Source organism: Heterocephalus glaber, unplaced genomic scaffold (genome assembly GCF_053883595.1).
Source record: "Heterocephalus glaber isolate CG9 unplaced genomic scaffold, H.glaber_assembly_v1.0 deba00000071, whole genome shotgun sequence".
Lineage (NCBI taxonomy): Eukaryota > Metazoa > Chordata > Mammalia > Rodentia > Bathyergidae > Heterocephalus > Heterocephalus glaber.
The window spans coordinates 34,132,221-34,153,668 of record NW_028258137.1 but is presented as its reverse complement, the minus strand read 5'-3'; the positions used below and the strand labels follow the sequence as shown (position 1 = coordinate 34,153,668).

Genomic DNA, 21,448 nt, shown 5'->3' with positions numbered 1-21,448 from the left:
CTCTTTTTACTCTTTCGGAGTAACATAGAATGACAAGAATTGTTGAATACATCATATTATTTGAGTGTGACCCCCTGACCCAGAAGTTAAGCTTTTTGCTTACTGTTTAATTGGAAAATTCTGTAATTTTTAGAGGAACACAACTCCAACCCCTTTCCATTAATTAGACCAGTACTAGCAAATCCTTGAAGAGGAAAAGCCAGTGTTGAAGGCTCTGAAATCCCTGTTTGGCGATTAGGAAGTGAGATAAGAAAAGGAAGCTTTTAACAACGTGACAATCATCTTGCAAGCCCCAGAGAGGGAGCTCTCTGCAATCTGAGAGAAGCCAAGCCGCATGAGAAAAGCAAACAAACACAAATACCTCTGTGATACTTGGATTTTATAGAGAACTGATATCTGAAGGTTAATCTGCCTGGCCTGGCCAGAGAGAACAGTGTTAAATTGCCTTATATTCTTGGGGAACTTAACCTGTCATCTTTGAGTCTGGCTGCATCAGAGCCTTTGAAATCAGATAAGTATGTCCAGGAAAGTTGTCCTGGTGCAGGTTTTGTGAAGTCTGTTCCAGGGGAAGTGGCCTGAGGTTAAGTGAAGCCCCTTGAACCTGTGTGAGCTCTAGAGAAGCCAGCAAGCTGCTCAAGGCAGGCAGAAGCCTCTGCAATCTGTGGAGGTAAAGCAGGTGGCATCTCCCAGGCCTAAGCCTCTTCCACTTTGCACAGACTCAGGGAGAGGTGGTGGACATTGGTGAAGCACCTGGCTTTTGGCTCTATGCAAACTGCTGCCACTCGCCAGTAGGTTGACACTGAAGCATGGCTCAATCTCTCCACCTCTATTTCTTCATCTGAAAAATGGGAATCATACTGAACCCTATCTCATAGGTTTGTGAGAAAGGTTAAATGAAGGAGTTATTGCATTATACATGGGGAGTATTCAATGAACTGTAAGAGCTCTCACATTTAACACTACTAGTGAAATAGAGTATTCATAAAGAGTCAGAAAAAAAAATGTAGACTCCTCATTTCATTTTACAGGAGGCATGACTAAGACTTAAAGACATTGCCCCAACCTGCCATACTCTCATCCCAAGACCCCTGGACCAGAGACAGAGCTCCTACACCAACCCCCATCTTTAAACACTGCAGTCACTTCTCTTTGTGTTTGAAAATGTTCCATGAAATCTGCATTATAGTTTGTACCTGGTGAATAAGTTATTTGAAGTTTTAAGAGTTTACAAAGTATGCATATCAATGAAGTTGTAGCAAAGAGGAGACACACACACACACACACACACACACACACAAAATGAAATGGCATCATGGAAGGAAAGAAACTACTGAAAGGAGAGATCCCGATGCAAGCACCGGCAATCCCGTCCCAACAGACAGCCTGCTTCTTATCCTAATCACACTGTGCATAATATCGGAGTCTTCTCTGGCTCCCAAGGTGAGTGATCCCAAGTGCATTCTAATGCACGTTTTATTTCTCCATTGATTTTAATTAAAAGGATATTGTCAAGGTTGCTAGGCATAAATATTGACTGATTTTGACACTGCAGTTGTCCCAGAGGGTCAGGCTTGCTATTACAAGGTTCTTGCATCTCTTTCCATTCTTCACACTTCCTTTTCGGTGTTTTGGAAATAAATGTTAAAAAGGAAACTACTACATAGTGCCTGAGATGCAACTCAGGTTGGAAAGAAATAAAAGTCTGGTGATTTGGAATAACAACTCACAAATAAGATCTTGGGTCTTAGCCAGATGATTACATAAGTGCCCTTTTTAAAAAAAATTTTGGAACTGGAGGTTGAACCTAGGGCCTTCACACTGAGCTGCAACCCCCTCTGTGTTTTAATTTTTATTCTATTTTTTTGTTTTGATTTGAAACAGGATCTTATCAGGTCACTGAGTTGCCCAAACTGTGCTAAAATTTGCAATCCTCCTGCTTCAACCTCCCAGGGTGCTGGGATTATAGGTATGTGCCACCAGCCCTGGCACTGTAAAAGTTACTAATGATCTAGTGCTGCAATCAATTTAGCCAGTGCATATTTATGCTTATTTATCTCCAAAAACTCAAGTGGATATGAATAGTGTTTTTAATAAAGTGAAAAGGTATGATCTTTAAAGGATGCTTTTACTAAAAGAGATTCCTGTAGCCCATTACCCCGAACTGCTCATCCGGGGCCTGAGTTCCATTGCGATTTCTAAGTGATCACGACTCCTGCTTTATCTGGGTATCAGTTCAGCTGCATCATATATGCTCATTTCTATCCAGAAACTAGGAATCCTTGAGGTGGTATTGGCACTTCAGGGTTAATTCTAGCAGTGTCCGAACCAGCAGGGGGTTAAAGAGGCTTAGCCCTATATCAGGAGGAGGCGGACTGCTGAGAGTAAGTGGTGTGAAATGCATTATGAACATTCTCAGCACAGAGAAATTGTCTTTTTCTTGTTGATAGTAGAAAATCAATATGCTTGTTTTCCGTTCAGTTTTCAAGGGCACAAGTTGCTGTTACTTCAGGCTCGAGAAGTTCATAGGGCGGTTAACGAAATGTCAGCGGTGATTGAGTAGTTGAAGCACCGCTGACATCAGCGTGCTGTATGTCTACCCTAAGTGAACTGGGAGCCACAGGGGAAGGGAGAGCATCCAAGGCCACCAGCAGTACGTAGGCTCACACATCAAGTCAAAAAGGAATTGCTGGCACCATACAACAGGTGGACTGGGGAGATGAGTTGTTATCCTCCTTGGTATGGGTGGTTGGCATGACGGAGGCAGAAAGATTCTCTGATCAGCTGCAGAGTCGCTCAGAAACAACATGACATCATATCCCATAGGGCTGCCTGGGAGCTCCTCCCCAGACCCAGTCTTTCACCTGGGTTTTTCTTTCTGTCTTGCCATGATCTGGCTTTTCATATATATTATCTTCCTTTCCCCTCCCCAGATGTATTCTTTTCTCCACTCTTCTCTCTCCCCTTTTCTTAGCCCCTTTCCTGAGTAGCAGAAGGCCATTATGCAGTAATTCACTTTGGTTAAAGGAGCCAGAGTCCTGGATTTAAATTCTGAATTGAATATTTAGTGGGAAAATTTCTTGAGCTGCTCCTCTGCCCCATAACCTCAGTTTCCTCAATTGTAAAGCAGGTGATAATTTGCCCTCATCTTATAAGAATGTTAAGAAAATTGAATAAGATTATGCCTGTGAAGAGTTTCTTGCATAGAAAATGCTTTAAACTCTTCTTTTCCAATTAATGATTCCTCCTAGTTCCATTAATAATCCTACATCTCCAAGCATAACTCTCTCATCCCTAGGAAAATAAGCTGCTATGTCAACTTAGACCGAATGGTTGACAGTAGCTCCCTTCCCCTAATGTACTTCATGGATCACCAAGCACTGTCTACAAATTATATAATCTAACCATCCCATAAAGCCCTAAAAGGAAAGCATAGTATAACTCTTCAGCATATTGGCCCTTTGAGGTGTTTTAAACACCAAAGTTTCTTAACTCCAAAAATGAAATTCTAATTATTTACTCTGAATGGTGTGGCAGTCAAGTTAGGAAGATGCAGGACACATAGTTGGGGATTCCTGAAGCCCCTCAACACCTATCACACAGCACAGGTCTATACTCTCTACAGTAAGTCAAGCTGGTTCTTAATGTGGTAAACTTAATTTTCTACTTTAAGCTAAATTTCTGGCAATCATTTTACACTGTGCTAGTCAGGACAGACTAACTGCTATGCACAACTCAACCTTCTAATATCTGCAGTTTAAAAGTAAATGTGTATGTTTTGCTAATATCACAGTCCCTTGGGGTGGAGCCGGGGACAGGGCTCTGCTCCCTGCAGTCATCTGAGGACTTCTTCCCACACATTTGCAGTTTTCTTTGTTTACTATGAGGTAGACAAAAATGATCATTCACAGGAGTCGGTTTCATGGTGCAGGTCTAGAAGTGGCATTTGCATTTCTGCCCACCTTGGATTGGCTAGGACTCAGTCCCAAGCTGTATCTGACTGCAAAAAAGGCTTGGAAATCAGTCTCTCTAGCTGTCTAGGGGAACCAAAGAAATAGTTTAGTGAATTACTAGCCAGTATACAACAATATAAGTCATATTTTTTTCAATCAGTGTAGAGCTGATCCAGTCCTTTTAGGAAGGAATCTCAAAAGGCCAGAGTCACAGTGTAGGTACACAGGTAAAGCTAGGGTGAAAATAGTATGGTACAAAATTTAAGAAGCTGCTACAAGTTTAGGATTAATGCTCGAGATTAGGAACTTCCAACTGGTGCTCTAAGCAACTCGATCCTCTCACCCTAACAGTGACTCTGTTTTAGTAACACTATCAGGTTAACCTGATGATCTTCTTAAATTTCTTAGCACAGTGAATGATTATGGACCTTTCATTGGTACAAATTTTCTCAATTTTGTGAAAATACATGCCCAGACAATTTAGGGACTTAATAATGGGCATTATAACATGTTTAGTTTTCTCTTCTTTTGCTACTGGAAGATGAAAACAGTCTCTCCTGTTCCCTACATATCTCAGCAGTTAGCACAAAAATGGGTATAAAGGAAGCATTCACAGAATGGACTTGGATTAGAAGAAGAAGGTAACAGCAATCTTCTTTAAATCTGCAGATCGCCAAAGAATTATGCAAACATTTGTCTCTAGCTCTCACTCCCGCACACTTCTATAACTGATTGGTCAGCCGACCTTGCATAAAAGAAAAAGATGGCTGGGCATGGTGGTGCATGCTTATAATCCCAGCACTGAGGAGGCTGGGCATGAGGATCACCCTCAAGTTCAAGGCCAGCCTGGGCTACATAGTGAGTTTAAGGCCAGCCTGAATTACATAGTGAGACAATGTCTCAAAAAACAAATGAAAAGAGGACAAAGAGAGAGAGAGAGAAGAGATGGTAGATAGATATATATGGGGCACCTCTGTGATAGGGTGGAGTTCCAAAGAGACAGAACATTTTTTATCCTCTAAATGTGATGACTGGGTCTTGATTAGAAGGCGCCATTTTGGAACAGCATGTTGCCTACTCCTAAGTATATTTTTACCGAACACACATACATTTCTACACATGTTATATAATGGATGGTCAAGATTTCAATTCAAATTTGCATGAGCTCTAGGGTCTGTGCATGGTACAAAATCCAAGATAAAAGATTTGCTGGAATCTCATGAAAAATCAACAGACAAAAATATAGATGTATGTACAGCTCAAAGCAGAAGTTCAAATTCATCCTTATATCACAAGTGGGTCCTTTCTTCAACATTTTCTTATGTGTGTGTGAATCCTCCTTCTACCAACCGACCCCTCCCCACTGTAACAGTTTGGAAAATAGAAATAGACCAAAAAAAGAAAATCTGGCCTCCAGTGAAAATAAGGCCATCCTCTTAAAGAGCAACCTAAGGCAGAATCTCATTGGGAGCTCTCTTCTGATACATCCTTTTTTTACCAAGACATTATAATTTAGTCAGTTAGAAAAATCCCTAAGCAGTTTCCCTAATGTTTATGTGGCTGGGAAGAATTTCTTCTTTTTCTTCTTGTTGGGTATGGGGAGTGAGAGGGTTTATCTTTGGCTTTTCTGCAAACCTAATTTTCCATGACTAAGAAAAGAGACATCAAAGGGCTCATTGAAATAGATAAAATGCCCCATCAAATAGCTCTAATAAAACAGCATCCTGATGGTTTTTGAGAAGATGGATCAGAAGCATATGGATTCAATTTCCCTTGGAAAAATCTATTGGGAAAGGGAAAACCAAGTGGTGTGGGTAAAGTGTTTCAAGTATTTTATTCTATGTCCAATTCTGAAGTATAACTTAAATTCTTTGTCAATTAAGAAAGTCTATTGGAAGTTCATTCTAGTCTGGGTCCAGATTAGATTTTGACCGTCAAGGAGTCTAAGAATATGAATTGGGGAAATTCAAAAGAATGATAACCTAGCTACTGTGTAGTTTTTAAAATCTCATTGCAATTTAATCTCTAACCACAAGAGGTTCGTCTTGGTGTAGAGGGGGGATGGAAGGAGAGGAGAGGGGCTGTAGAAAGGACTCAGATCCTCTAGCTTGTAACCTTGTGTTCTCCACCTTCCATCTTCAAAGTCATCAGCTCTGAAATGATCACTAATCTTTGTCATATTTCTGCAATTGTCTCCATTCTTTTATTCGATGTCCATTAGATAAGAAAGAAGTTTCAATAATTCAATAGTTCTGTACTAAAGGGCAGCTCAACCACACATAACTTATCTCCACAGATATCAATTGTTTTTATGGAACAGCCAAGTGAAGATCATTTGGCAAACTCACCAGCCATCCATCAGGGCTCTGATTCATCTGAGTAAATGTAGAGTTATGATTTAATTACTAAAAGGTTGGGTTCAAATACAACGGAATGAGACTTGCTTATAGAATGATGGCTTGTTTTTCTCTGTTACTAATCATGAGCTTAATTTTTAATGGAAAAGCATTGCTAGCATAATTAACACCCAATTTACATGTGCATCCATAGAACCAATTAATTAAATTTTATTGATGTCTAGTTGCTCTTTAAAATGCTTTCCAAATGTCTCTAAATTGATTTTAAACTGTTGATAGTGGAAGTCAGTTTACACTTTTCTTGAGTTTATGAAATTCTAACCTCTTCATTCATTAAAATATGTTTTATCTACTAGTGGCGTTCCATCACTTGCTAAGGATATTTTGCATGGAATGTACAGTGTTGTTTCATTGCAATTATCAGTTTGAACAGTGCTTGAAACAAATGCTATAGTATGTGGGAGCTACAGTCAGGTAGCCTCTTACAATCAGAGAAGAGATAGTCAAAATCAGCAGGGTGAAACTGTGAATTCTGGGGATACTAATAAATGTAAAAAAAAAGTGTTTTGCTCCTAAACAGTTGAGCAGAAATGAAGGCTTTGAAAAAGAGAGTCCTAGAAGATCAGATTACACATATACCATGAGGATGAGCTCTGGAGATTCTGATTTTTCAACTCCATAAAATGGTAACCATTACTACAAATGAAAATCTCTGGCAGTCTTAATCCAATTCTGGTAAGTGTTAAATTGGCATAAACCCTCTTCTTGTATCCACAAAGACGTCTTCTGAATATAATATGGCTTCCATTTATGGACATACATACATTAGCAGGGAGGGAAGGAGCTGGCCCTAGGACTTTCAGTGTTTTTCAGTCTGTTCCAGTCTTATTGGGCCCTTTTCGAGGTAAAACAATCCCCTCTATTGCTATGGGAACTGTCAAGCATATTGTTTTAAAGTTCCAAACAAGATTCTTAGACAAATATAGAGTGAACAGGTGCAAAGATTTATTGGACTTATTAATGAGCGAGCTAACAAGATGATAATGCTGGTTTAAAAGAAGTTTCAGAAATAAGTATCAGCATTGGAAAAAAAATGTTGGAATAAGATTGCTAGCATAGATACAAAACAGTTAATGGACACAGCACAATGAAATTGTAACCTTTGAGTTATTTTTCCCACTAGCAGAAATCATTTGCATGTCTCCCAGACAAAAATATCTCCAAGTCCTCTGTAACTTTCCAGAGTCTGGGCCCTAATCAATAATACTGAAAATGGCAAATGAGGGCAGAGTCTCCTAGAATAGGGTTGGCAAACTACATCCCATAGGCCAAATAAGCTTGTGGCCTGCTTTTTGTGCAGCTTGAGATCAAATAATTGTTTTAAGAAATATTTTTTAGAAGGTTGTGAAAACAGTCCCTCAAAACAAAGAGAAATATATGACAGGCACTCTATACAGTGACTCGATTTTAAAATAAGGCTTAGACTATTTTCTATGTGGGTCTTTACAGAAAACTATGCTGGCCTTGCCTTAGAGAATGAAATAACCCTCATCTGAGCCTTTTCGACAACACTTCATGGTAATCTTGGAGATGAGCAGTTACCCTTTGCTTTATGTCCAAATTTTGAATATTAAAAACAATCAGCTTTACAGCTATGTTCTTTCTGCTTAGAAAGTTCTTTGCTTCCTCTCTTCACTGAGTTACTTCTCAGATTTCAGCTCCAAGGACATTTCCTAGAGGAAGCCTTCCCAGACTTGCCAGACTGGGACAAAGTCCTTTATTTTTAGCCTCTCTTGGCACCATATACCTTTCTGTAGTGACACGTCAGTGTTGTAGTTCCGTTTGTGGGACCATTTGACTAACATATCATGAAGGTCTCAAAAATGTCCGTTTCATTGTTTTCTATTGTGTCTCCTGTGCCTAGCAGGGTGACTCATTGGTAGTGTGAAATGCACAAATACGTGTGCCATAAATAACAAATGTGTAACATTGTCATGGAGCAAATTAGAATTCTGGTGCATAATTCAACTGTGTGTATCGATAAGCATGAACCCATTTCTCACTCTTACAACCCTTAGACATTTATGAGTATGATTTGTTGGGTTTTTGAAATAGAATAAATACAAAGGATGCTATACAATAGTTAAGATATTACCCAGTGAATTACCACTCAGTTCCAGCCATCTTCCCGCAGGCTTAGGTGACTGGTGGTTTTCTCCTAAAAACTGCTGCTTGCCATACATTGGTGAAGGTGTGGGCTGGGGTCATTTTAAGGGAGCTTTCATGATATGATCATTGCTAACACCTTGAAAATGAGCAACAATGCCCCCTGCTAAGTTGTGACTAAAGAATGTAATCCAATATAGAAAAGAACACTGGAATTAAAAATAAGCATAGCACATGTTGATTGGGAGATTTTCATGAGTTACCCAACATTTGGGACAATCATATATGTTATTCTGATCTCATTGAGTATAAAGCAGATGCTTGCAGAGAGGCATCACTTAACTACAAGATCATTTATACTTTCATGTAAAGCTACTGGAATGGGAATTGGTTTCCTTTGGCTTAGCACTAGGTGTAGACCTGAACTCAATAAATATTTGGAGAGTCACGAGCTTCGTGCGAACTCACTTTTCAGAGGTCAAAGACCAGTGAAATTTGGTAAGCTTGTGGGAGTTGGAGGTGAGGAGGCTCCAGAGGAGCTCTGTAGTTTACATTGTTAGCTCATCCTGTTGGCTGGAAGGAAACAGCATCAACAGGAACTTCTGCTTAAAGTGAAGTGGTTGTGATTCTGGACCTAAATTCATGAATCGCTTGAAAATATCCCTAAATAATGAGTGCATTGCTTTTTGCATTGATGGCTACAGTCAGGAAAAATGCCAGGAGTTTTCATGTTTCAGATAATTAGCAGTAACTCCAAATCACAAGATTAACGTAAAAATAAGATGGGAAAAACAATGTGTAGCATGGGAGAATCGGTTTTATGCCTGCTTCTTTTACTCTGATATTGGATAAGGTATATTTGAGCTTTGGTTTTATCATTTGTAAAATAGACATGATAGCATCATCATTGCAGTATGCTTGCTAATATTTATGGAGAAAATTATGCAAGCCACTTAGAGTACAATTTGTTAAATTCTTATGTGTTTTACCTGGCACTTGACTTAAAGTGAGAAATCGTGACAAATAAAATTGTACCATCTTATGGGCAGTGCAGTGGCAGAGTTGACATTTAAACCTGTGTTTCCAGCCTCTACTCTTCTGCTGTGTCACACAGACACTTAGGAAATTTGACTTTTTTTCATTTCCATCTTGCAGCTTAAAGAGCAATGTACTCTACAAGCTCAGCCCTTGAGCTGGTAACCTGGCTAGCTAGAGTTTGGACTCATTTCGAGCAAGTTTCCAGGAACTACACTTGGGGAAGCTTTGCTCTACGGCATGGTGGACAGCAAACGAGTATCCTGGCCTCCTGTGTGACATGTGCAACAGAGCTGCCTATGGGACAGAGATTGGTCAGCTCTTCTGAGGCCTTTGATCTGAGAAAATGGATTTCTGTTGTCTTCAAGGTACCAAATTTGGGGTGTTTGCCTATGTTGATTTTCTAATCTTTGTCCAAATTCTATCCCAGATGTAAGACCTAGGTTTTAAACTTTTTTCTTTACTTTTTTCAGTTGTTTCACAACACGAGATTTTCTCTTTATTGAACTCGTATCTCATTGGGAGTCTGTGCTACAAAGCTTACCAATTTGCTCTCCAGCTACTCTGGGAATGGTATTGCTAGTCCTTTCCTTAAACATAATATTCTTATATTTTTCACTTGGTCAAGCATGATTCTAAGCATATGGCAGATGGCTAGTAATAGCTGTCAATTAATAGATTTAGTACTTGAGAGTTCACATACACAATTTAAACAAATAATGGTAACAAAGGAAACAATGCACATACTAAAATTGCTGTGAAGCATACTGTAAGCTTCCTTTAATGACTCAAAGAGCAAGAAATAAATTTGTGTTATTATTTTATATGGTATCTAATTTCTTATGCATTGCATTTATAATCCACTAGCTGGTGATGAGAAACCACCATGGAGTATATATGCAATGGACCAATGTGCTTATTTGGACAATAACTAGATCTGAAATAAACAAAGAAATCCAACCCTTGTCAAAATGGGCGTATCTTCACTAATATTTACTGTGCATGGTTAAATCCTAAAGCAGCTACAAACAGATCTTTTGTTTAACTATACTTAACTTTAAAGCCCCAAAATTTTAGCGATGGGAAAAAATCTCAGCCTCTTGTTTGAATTATCCCTAATTTTAGTCCACTGAACATCATCATCTTCCTTCCATGAGGGCATAATCCTTGGAGTCAGGTATCATTGTAAATATATGGTTGGGATAAATCCCAGAGTAGTTTTCATTGTAAAGAATATAAATTCTATTTTATAGTAAACATTGTACATTAAATTAATTCCACATAAATGGATCACAAATTGTAAGTATTAATAATGAAAGAAAGTAGAGAAAATAGCCCCTTATGCTATTTTATGCATATGCTGACTGAAGAAAAAGTTTACTCAGCATGTAAACTTTTTTGCCACATCCTAAGTAAATGAAGGAAGCATGTTTGGATAAGTGTACAATCACACATATATTAACATGCACATATTTCCCTATTACTTTTGTTTTTGTAGGGTGGGTAGGTAGGACAGAATTATATTTAATGGAGGATTTGTATCCAGAATAAATTAAACAACTTCCACACATGAATAAGAAAGAAAACCCCAATAAAACATATAATGGGTAAAAAGAAAACCCTGAATCCTATTTGTGAATGCTTAAATGGGACAAGCATCCTCTCAAATGAGGATATAAAATAACCCATGACCATATTGGATATCAGAGACAGGCACATTGAAGCCATAATGAGATATCACCATATAACCACCAGAATGGTTAAAACTAAACAAAGCCTGGCCATACCAGATGTTGGCATTGTTATAGTACGTAATGGTAGGGGCCAAGGAAGGCAACTTCTGATGTGTGAGATGAAAAGCACAAGAACTAAAAGCTGCTATGCTAAGGATGGGGCTTCAGATGGCAAGAAAGAGCTGTCTTCCCGAGAACAATGCCAACTGTATCGTCAATCCTCTAAACCAACACAAGCTCTCACCTATCTCTGGGCCTCTGCTTTTGGAAAAAGAAACAAATAGATAAACAGATAAGCAAAAAAACTTTGATTTAAAGTAATGTTGGGTTTGGTTTTGTATTATTAGCAGTGAATGCATTCTTCATTTATTCAGAGATGTTTCTCATTGATAATGGGACGGTCCTGGGCTAGTTTTAGATTCCTTTTTTCTTTTTTCTTTTCTTGGTTCTGGAGATTGAACCCACAGCCTTCTCACTGAGCTACATCTATAGGCCTTTTTATTTTATGAGAGAGGATCTCCCTAAGTCACTAAGTTGTACAACCTGGGTTCAAATTTGCAAATGACCTGCCAAGGCTTCCCAGAATGCTGGGATTACAGGCATGCCCTATTGCATTCCCAGCTCCTTTCAAATTTTGAAGCATCATTTCTACAGTTCATCCCTAGTTCATCTCTGCCTCTTGAGCTTGACTTGTGAATGGCAATTTAAATTGAAGTCCATGATCATGCATTTCCCCCCTTACTTGTTTATAGTATTTGCAGATATTCAGGACAATCCATATTATGTGGGAAGGGTAGGAAACAAGGAAAATGGGAAAGAAAAAAGAGTAAAACATTTAAATCCATATCAGCCAGAGATGAGTGCTATTAATTAACTTTGAGTCATATATATATATATATATATATATATATATATATATACACACACACACACACACACATGTCATCACTTCTCAATGAATGTGCACATGGCTCATATGCTCTGAATGCGTGGATTACTCCTGATCTCTTGGGGCCAAGCATTGTGAAACTCACCCTGGGAAATGTCTGGAGCCCAAGCAGACTTGCATCCTGACCACCATCAGTCAGATCTTCACTGTATGATCTTCAGCAAGTCTCTTAAGTTCTTTGAAGCTCCTTCCTTAAGTGAAGCCCTTGGGTTACCAACACATGCCCCGTACCTTTCTTTTACTGTGGAGGGTGATCCAGAGGATTTGCAGGTGTATGTGTGTGTGTGGGTAAAGAAGGGTCTAAAAATGGTTGCTGAAATATTGAAAAAAGTAATTTTCTGAGATACCTGCTTTGATTTGGGCTGTGGTCAAAGCCTTATAATGATGAGTTGGGTTAACAAAAGAGAACTGTGTGTCCTCAGCACATCAGAAGGCAGCTTGTTGATGAGGGAGAGGTTACTTATCTCAGGTCTGCCTTCCAAGCTGCCCTTTTCTCCCAGGAGCACATGGATGGCACTGGAACCTATTGAGCAGTCAACCATGGGAAACATATCAAGATTTATCATCTCTTGGAGTAAAAATTGACCCCAATTTAACCTCTATTAATATTTATTTCTCAGGTCAATAAATCTAAAATTTGTCTTAGTAAAAGTCAATATCGGTTGAATTCTGTCTTCCCATCTTAGGGGGTAAAGAAGAAAAGCAGACTGTAATTCGAAAATGTTATAAATAAAATAATAAAGTCACATACAAAATCCCCAAGTGGGGGAAGGACACAGAACTTCAGCCACTTCTGATTTTAAAACAAGGAGGGATGGTCGGGATTTAACTCAGTGGTTTCACCGCCTGCTGTGCAAGCGCAAGGATCCGAGTTCCATCCCCGGTACCCGCCCCTCCAATAAATAAATAAATAAAAATAAAACAAGGAGGGAAAAACATAAATATTCAACTACAACATAATTTGTCTTGATTCCCCAGTTAACATCTTTGGTAGAAGTATAGACTCCAGCCAGAAAGAAGAGGCATGGGACCCATGTTTCAGGCTAGGGTGAGGTCCACTATTTTACTTCTCTGAGCCTCTGTTTTCAAATCTTGTGAGAAAAACAAATTACTATTTCTACTTGTACTTTCTTTGGGGTTTTTTTGTTGTTTTTGAGGCAAGGTCTTGCTCTGTAGTTTAGGTTGGCCTTAAACTCACTATGTAGCTCAGGTGGCCTCGAATTCATGGCAATCCTCCTGTCTCAGCCTCCCAAGTGCTGGAATTACAGGCTTGCTTCATTACCTGCATTTTTTTGTTCATAATACATTCTACCCAAGAACTTCAGCTCTGTCATACCAACTAGTCATTATTCCTTTGTATACATTTTGCTGGCCTCACTATAAAAAATAAAATATTTTTATTATATTTTATTGAAAACAAAAAATTATATTAATTAATGATTGATATGCGAGGACAGCAAATCCTGCCCAATCCTTACTTTATACTGCCTGGTACCCTGTAAACACTTTGTGTGGAAGGGGCAGCTAGATTTTAGCCACTATATGTTTGATGCATTAGCTGTCAAACCTCTTGCCAACTTGTAAAATCTTGCCTAACTTTCATCACTTACCTCTTATTTTCCTTGTCTCTTGGGGAGTAAATTTAGTAGCTTTGTGTCTTAGTCCATTTCGCATTGCTGTAGCATAGTACCAGACATTGGGTGATGCATAAAATAAAGAGTTTTATTTGGCTGGAGATTCTTGGGGCTGAAAAGTCCAAACAACATGATGCCAGCATTGGAAAGGGTCCCCTGCTGGTGCTGGGAGGGGGGGACAACAAGAGAGAGATCACATAACCAGACAGGAAGCAAGAGACCAGGGAGAGGCCAGGCTTGCTCTTTTATAGCAATCTGCTCTTCTGAGAACTAACCACCTTTTGAGACCTACGTTCATTCCTTTTGCAAATGGCATCCCCGTGACCTAATTAGCTCCCTCAAAGGGCTCACCACAATGCCATCACAATGAGGAATTAAGTACCAACATTATTTTGGTGGCAAAAAACTACATTCAGGCCACAGCACATTGTACCACCCTTTCTTCAGTGCATCACAGTGTTTTCTGTAACACTTTTTTTTTGGCTATCTAATTCTTTCCCAGCATATTGCCTGAAAGTCTTTGCAAAATGGAGAAAATACTATGTGCCTCTATAGGATAGTTCTAAGGGGTTACCTAAGATGTATTACAGAATGCTTAGCTTGACAATACTTGGGACATAGTATAAGCTCGATAAGTACAGATTTTTATTATTGTTTTTATCTTCCCTCTTTAGTGGGCTCACTATATATTTGTGGGATAAATGACCCAAAACATGACACCAGTGGTCAGGCAGCACCTTGAGCAAGTTGTGGAGGAAGATGCTTTAGACTTCCACAGACCAAAGCAGGAGCTGCAGGGGCCTGCTCTCTAGTTTCCAAAAAGACTAAGAAACATTCTGTTTTATTTCTGGAAAAGAAGTCTACTTTTCACTTTGTGGTCCTCTTTCCTCTCATGTAGTACTTTCTTGATCTATGAAAAGACTCATTTAATGGATCCAAAGGTGCTGGAGATATTTTGTGTTCTGTTCTCACTCAATAATGCTATTCAAAGAAAGAATTCCAGCTAAGTCATCTGTTATTGCCTATTAAAAAACTCAGTCAATATCCACCCTCTTCATTTCGAAAAATAAACCTCCTGCTGTCCTTGTGGACTGGTGGCTTTCATGTTGTGACACAATCAAACATTAACTTAGTGTATACATTGGCTCTGGCTACATGGGAGCAAGTGAGAAAGAAGCAAATGAAGAGGCACCGTAATCACTGCATTCCAAGGCCCACTTCTGCTTGTCCTCGTCCTGTTGCTGTGTGTGCCTGGGCCCTCACTGTCCCATGCCAGGAAGCTGTTAATGGTCCCAGTGGATGACAGCTACTGCCTGAGGATGCTCGGGGTCACCCAGCAGCTGCAGCAGAAGGGCCATAAAATAGTGGCCATAGCACCTGATGCCTTGGTGCAGGTGAAAGAAAGCTCATCTTACACCTTGAAGAGGTAGGACATGCTATTCCAGAGGGAGGACGTGGAAGCCAGGTTTTTTTGAACTTGGACGTAATGTTTTTGAGAACACCTCTCTCTTGTAGCGTGTGATAAAAACATACAAGAAAGTCAAAAAGGACCCTGCTTTGCTTCTGTCTGGCTGCTCCCATCTCCTGCCCAACAAGGAGCTGATGGCCTCCCTGGTGGAAGCACCTTCAATGTTGTGTTGACAGACCTTTTTCTCCTTAGCAGTGCCATTGTAGCCAGTGCCTGGCTCTGCCTGCTGTTTTCTTCTTGAATGCATTGCCAAGTAGCCTGCACTTTGAAGCCACCCAGTGCCCCAACCCACTGTCCTATGTGTCTAGGTTTATGTCCTTGAGATCAGATCGCATGACCTTCCTGCAGCATGTGAAGAACACCTTCATTGGCTTGATGGAGAGCTTTAGTGTAGTGTGGATTATTCCCTCTATGGCCTACTTGCTTCAGAACTCCTTCAGAGAGATGTGACTGTCCAGGACCTTCTGAGCTTTGCATCTGTTCAGGTTTGTGAAGGAGTACCCCAAGCCCATCCTACCTTATTGGTGGGATCAACTGCCTTTACAAAAACTCACTTGTCAAGGAAATCTGAGGCCTATATTAATGCCTCTGGAAAACATAGAATTGTGGTTTTGTCTTTTGGTTCTATGGTCTCAGAGATTCCAGAGAAGAAAGCTACCATCATTGCTGAGGGTTCGGGAAAAATACCTCAAACGGTCCTGTGGCTTTACACTGGGACTCCACCATCAAATCTCACAGAATATGATACTTGTCAAAAGGTTACCCCCAAATGATCTGCTTTGTCACCTGAAGACCTGGGTCTTTATCACACATTCCAGCACCCATGGTATTTATGAAGGGATATGCAATGGCATCTCCTTGGTCATGATGCTTGTTTGGTGATCAAATGTACAATGCAAAGTGCATGAAGACCCATGGAGCTTATGTGACCCTGAATGTATTGAAATGACTTCTGATGATTTAGCAAATGCTCTAAGAAGTCACCAATGACAAAAGCTACAAGAGAACATCATGCACCTCTCCAGCCTTCACAAGGACCATCCCATGGAACCACTGGACCTGACTGCTTCCTGGGTAGGGTTCGTGATCAGGCGCAAGGGGCACCCCACCTGTGCCCTGCAGCCCATGACCTCACCTGGTACCAGTACCACTCCTTGGAAGTAGTCTGCTTCCTCCTGGGCATCATGCTGTCAGTGGCCTTCATAGCCTTTAAATGTGCCTGTGGCTTCTGGAAATTCTTTGGGAAAAAGGAGCATGTTAAGAAAACCCACAAATCCAAGGCACATTGAGAAGTGGGTGGAAGACAAGGAAAAAGTTTGCTTAATTCTCTTAATCAATTGCAAACTTGAAAACCAGAGTCAGTGTTCAATTCCTTTTATGCTCATTAAAGAAATCCTTCACCAAAAGTTAGACATCCCCAGAGTATTTTTTAAAAATAAAAATAATCTGATCACAAGTCACTCCTATAGGCAAGAGTATTTGCACATGGATTCTGCTTCACCAGTATCTTTAATCTGTGCTCCACTTGTTGTTTGTCAAATGACTTCCAGAGGGGATGGCACTCTGCATTATTGTTCTTACTTGGAAAATGCCCTGCTTGGGAGCACAGGATTGAAAGGTGCTCCTGCAGTTCTTCCAACTTCAATAATGGTTTTAATGTCATAATCTGGTTTCTGTAGTCTCTTGTTAGTCCTCAGAGTGATGATGTTCAGTCTCACTTATGATCTGGATTTGTAGGTGTCATTCTGTGTTTTTAGAGAAGGAAACCTTCATACCTTGAAGGAGTAATTGATATGAATTAATGGCCCAGAGTTCTTGAAAATAATCTATGATTTCTGACTTTGGGGGGAAAGGATGTTTCTATAAAATTAATGGATTATGTATTTAGCATGAGATGACAATAATTGAATTTGAGAAAAACTAAAGTTATTATTAATGTTAGAGAAGTGTATTTTCTCTGATGGTTCCCATAACTAAAAATTTATTAATAAATTCACATAAATTATTAAAAAAACAGAATTGTGACTTTTGGATGTTGGGCTTTCAAGACTATGTCACAAAGGCATAAAATTAGGAATATGCACAGGCTAGCAGAGAGTCCTCATTACTGCCTTCCCTTTTCTCCTCCCACCCTTCCCTGAACACAGATGCCTTAGGGATGAATATTATCCTAGAAAAATCCAACAATGGAGAGTTTCGATGGAACCTTACCCTGCATTACATATGACAGAAACCAAAATCTTTTTCATCAAGTGACTGAAGGAAAACAAATTATGTTTTGCTATTTGCATTTGTTGTTGCCTTTCTTGCCACTTATGAGATTGAGCAAAATTAATCTGACAGACATTTATTCATCTTCTGTAATGAAATTGCAAAGAATGGTGTGAATTTCTTCCCTCAGGGCTCTGAGAACATCATTTTCTAAATGTGTTTTTTTTTTAATCACCTAAAATGTTTATCTACCCTGAGGTTTCAAGACGGAAGACTTGGCATTCCAAAGCATCACACAGAAGACCATAATAAATTCATTATTAATTGGAACAGTAGAAAAGTCGATTACAGAAAAATACCCAATGTTTCTATCAACCTACTCATAGTTCTTATTATCCTGCATCCAAAATTTGTTTTCCAAACCCAAACAATATTATCATTTATGCATTTAATTTACTTTTTTGGAATATCCTTTTTGTTGGGTTCTTATGCATTTAAAAATATATTTCTGACTTTCATTTACTTAGGTGACATTTACAAATTTAAGAACATTTTAATTTAACTAATGTTGCTATGACAATAGTGATGTTTCTGAAATAATTTCCTGAGTTCAAGAGGTAAGACTTTAGAAATGAACTTGCTCGGTGATTAGGAGAGTAGGGTAAAACTCAGATGGGAGGAGACAGCTGACGCTTCTCTTAGAAAGGGATGTTTATGTGGGTAAAGAAGTTAGAAAGGCATTGGAATGCAGGGCTCACTGTGGTGAAAGAAAGGCCTCTTGTGAGATCGTGAGTGATAGAACAGTTACCAAACTTCAACATGCTTTGTATGTGCACAGACTTCTTTTGATACCTGTATCTGAAGTTCCAGGCTTGGCTTTTATTGGCTTGTCTTAGATCACATGTTCATCTGAGCCAATTAGAGTGGAAAAGAGGATGAACAACTTTCATTGGCCAGTTTTGAGTTTCAAGAGTTTTCCTAGATATGGGGGCTTGGATGAGGGTGGATATCAGCCCTATTTGAATTATATATATAGAGAGGGGTTGTTTTCTGAAGAGAAATTGCTATTGTTACTAACTTGGGTAGAAAAAAACTTTCGCTACGAAAGTTTTGTTTTCTATCTTCTGGGTCTATAGAAAATTAAACAGAACAAAATAAAGCCAAAGTATAATGTCATTTGAAGAATTCAGGCCATTTATGATGGGTTTAGTTATTAGTGCCATTCCTTACTCCTCCACACTACAAGTTACATGTTTGTGTCCCCTCAAACTTTACATGCTGAAACACTAACCCCCAAAATAATGACATTAAAATGTGGGAGCATTGGAAGGTGATTAGAGTATGGAGACTGAACTTTTGCTAAATGGAATTTGTGCCTTTACAAAGGGGAGCTGAGACAGCTTCCTTTTCCTTTTCATCTTGTATAGACATAGCAAGAAGTGTCTATAAGCTAGAAAGTAGGCCCTCATCAGATACTGAATCTTCTTTGGTCTTTAACTTCTCAGTCTCTGTAACTGTTAGAAAGCAATTTCTGTTCTTTTTGAACCACTCAATTTATGTTATTTTGTGATAGCAGTCAAGTGGATGAAGACATTCCATAATAGATTGCTATATATCCAGCATTGCCTTGTTCCTATGGTGGGCAGAGTACCCTTTGTTGTTCCTTCCTTGAACTTGGGCTTGATCATGGGATTTACATTGGCTGAAAGGACATGGGTGGAGGAACATGGTGAAGGTTTGAAAAGTGCTAGTGTGTTTGGGCTTGGTCTCTTGATTCTGTCATAGGAATGGGAAGAATGTGTCCCAGGTTCTTACTGGCCTCAGCAGGGTAGCAGACATAGGGAGCATACTGGAACCTGCCTTGTCCCCTGAGCCAAGTCCAGTGAGGATCAGACAAGATCAACTGAACTTCAGTTGAACCACAGATGCATGAGTGAGACATGAAGCTTATGTTAAATGCCACTGAGATGTTATGGTTTCCTGTTACATAATAATAGCTGAAAAAGACTCCTCACTCAAGTCGAGCTGTGCAGAGAAATGAGAAATGAGAACATACCTGATGGGTTTATTAGTTTTAACGGAAAACTCTATAGTCCTTCTCCTTTGTCAATCTGGACACCATCCACAGAGTGAATAAAAAATGATTTCTAATTTAGTTGAGCAATTTCTCACCAAAATTTGCCCAAGTTAGATTTTATTTCTCTTGTTTTTCCTTTTTTTAATAAACTTCTCCCAAACTCTAGGAGTTTATAATTTGTGTCCCAGAGTGGTTAACACTGAACATGATGCTATAAATAATCCACCACTCTGAGCATGTTCAATAAGAATTACAACACTATTATTATGACTACACTTAGGCATTTACAAATTTGCCTTTAAATGGAGATTTATCGAGAGTTTCAGCTGCTCAGTGATGGAACAATATTAATGCCTTCACAAGGACAAGTGAGTTAAATTCAATCTTTCTATATGGTTGGAGACTAATGATCTCAGTTTGGACAGCTGGGTTTCTACGTACAGTAACTTCTCTGTTACATGGAAGGGTGGGAGGAGGGGCTGTTTTCATGTTTCTTTTTTGTATAATTATGCAGGGCTTGAGATTGCTGAGAAAGAACCACTGAGATAGGCTTTCTCTTTATCCTGAGGTGCATGGAATGAAGCAGAGGATGGTTCCTAGAGGGATATCATCTGGCTGCCCAGGCCAGGCCTGACAAAGCAGTGTTTCCTTTGTGGATTCATTTAGGTGGGAAGCAGAGTAGTTAGAGTGGACACAATAGTCCAACCCACCTGGGCTTGAATCCTACCTCCAGGTTGTTAGGGCCTGCACATTTAAAACATTTATTTAACATTCATTTTATTCACTGTTTCACTCACTGTTTTGGTGAAACTCCATAGAAGCAGAGCCTGTGAGAAGGACCGAGATGTCCTTGATTTGTGCAGGGAGGATTCTTAGGAGAAACCTTAAGGGAAAAAGGGGCAAAGTTAGGGAAGATAAAAGAGTCAGGCAAAGATGTGGTCTCAGGTAAGGTCTAAAGTTGGTCTGCACTGTGGGGACCCTCAGAGCACAGTGATGCCACGGGAATGTTTTGCGCTGAGGCAAACCACCAGGCCTTTAAAAAACTATGATAAAATATGCATAGTATAAAATCCACAATTACAGCATTTTAAGATGCATAGTTCAGTAGCATTAAGTATAGTGACAATGTTGTCCAACTATTACCACTGTCTATTTCCAGAACTTTTTCTTCACCCCCAAAAGAAAACCTGTACCTATTAGTCATCAATCTCAGTCCTCAGTTTCCTCAGGCCCTGGCAACGACTAATCTGTTTTCTGTGTTGATGGATTTGATTCTTGATAGTTCATGTAAATGGAGTTATATAATGTGTGGATTTTGCTGCTTGGCTTTTTTCCCCTAATAGTTTCAACATTCACCCACGTTGTCCCAGACCCTCACTCCTTTTTAGGACTGAAAAATATTCCATTGAGTGTATATACTACATTTTGTTTATCCATTCCTTGAAGGTCACTTGTGTTGTGTTTTGCTTCTGTGAATCTTGTTCCTATGAATTTTGTTTGAATACTTGTTTTGAGTTCTTTTGGGTATAGACAGAAGTAGAATTGTTGGGTCATGGGTTTGTTCTGTATTTAACTTTGGGAGAAAATGCCAACCTGTTTGCTACAGTGGCTGCACCATATTATATTCCTACCAGCAATCTAGAGCATCCCAATGTTAGTTTTTGTCAATACCTTTAATGATGTATCTTTCTTATTAGAACCGTCCTTGAAGATGTGAAGTGATACTTTGTTATGTGGCAACAGCCTTTTGCACCTACAGGCTGTCCTGGAGAGTTTAATCTCCTGACAGAGGTGGCATTAGCCTAGGCAATTCTCCACAAAAGATGTGTATCGGGAACTCAAGGTAACTGCAAACTGCATCTACTATA

The 21,448-nt window shown here is 39.4% G+C and overlaps 1 protein-coding gene and 1 pseudogene across 4 annotated transcripts in view; both read left to right on the top strand.

The window, feature by feature from the left end:
- Nucleotides 1–1,288: 1,288 nt before the first annotated feature.
- LOC106009672 (uncharacterized) overlaps nt 1,289–21,448 on the top strand; it is a 61,987-nt gene continuing 41,827 nt past the window's right edge. The window contains exons 1-3 of one of the 4 annotated variants that reach the window (XM_087206608.1): nt 1,289–1,440; nt 6,888–7,042; nt 9,629–9,876. In XM_087206608.1, the coding sequence (XP_087062734.1) occupies nt 9,640–9,876 (237 nt within the window). In that variant the 5' untranslated portion in view covers nt 1,289–1,440; nt 6,888–7,042; nt 9,629–9,639. Of the gene's footprint in view, nt 1,441–6,887; nt 7,043–9,006; nt 9,327–9,628; nt 9,877–21,448 lie in introns of those variants that run through there. The other 3 variants (XM_087206602.1, XR_001183701.3, XR_015449320.1) reach the window with 3 other exon arrangements.
- On the top strand, nt 15,111–21,266 carry LOC147830687 (UDP-glucuronosyltransferase 1A1 pseudogene; annotated as a pseudogene).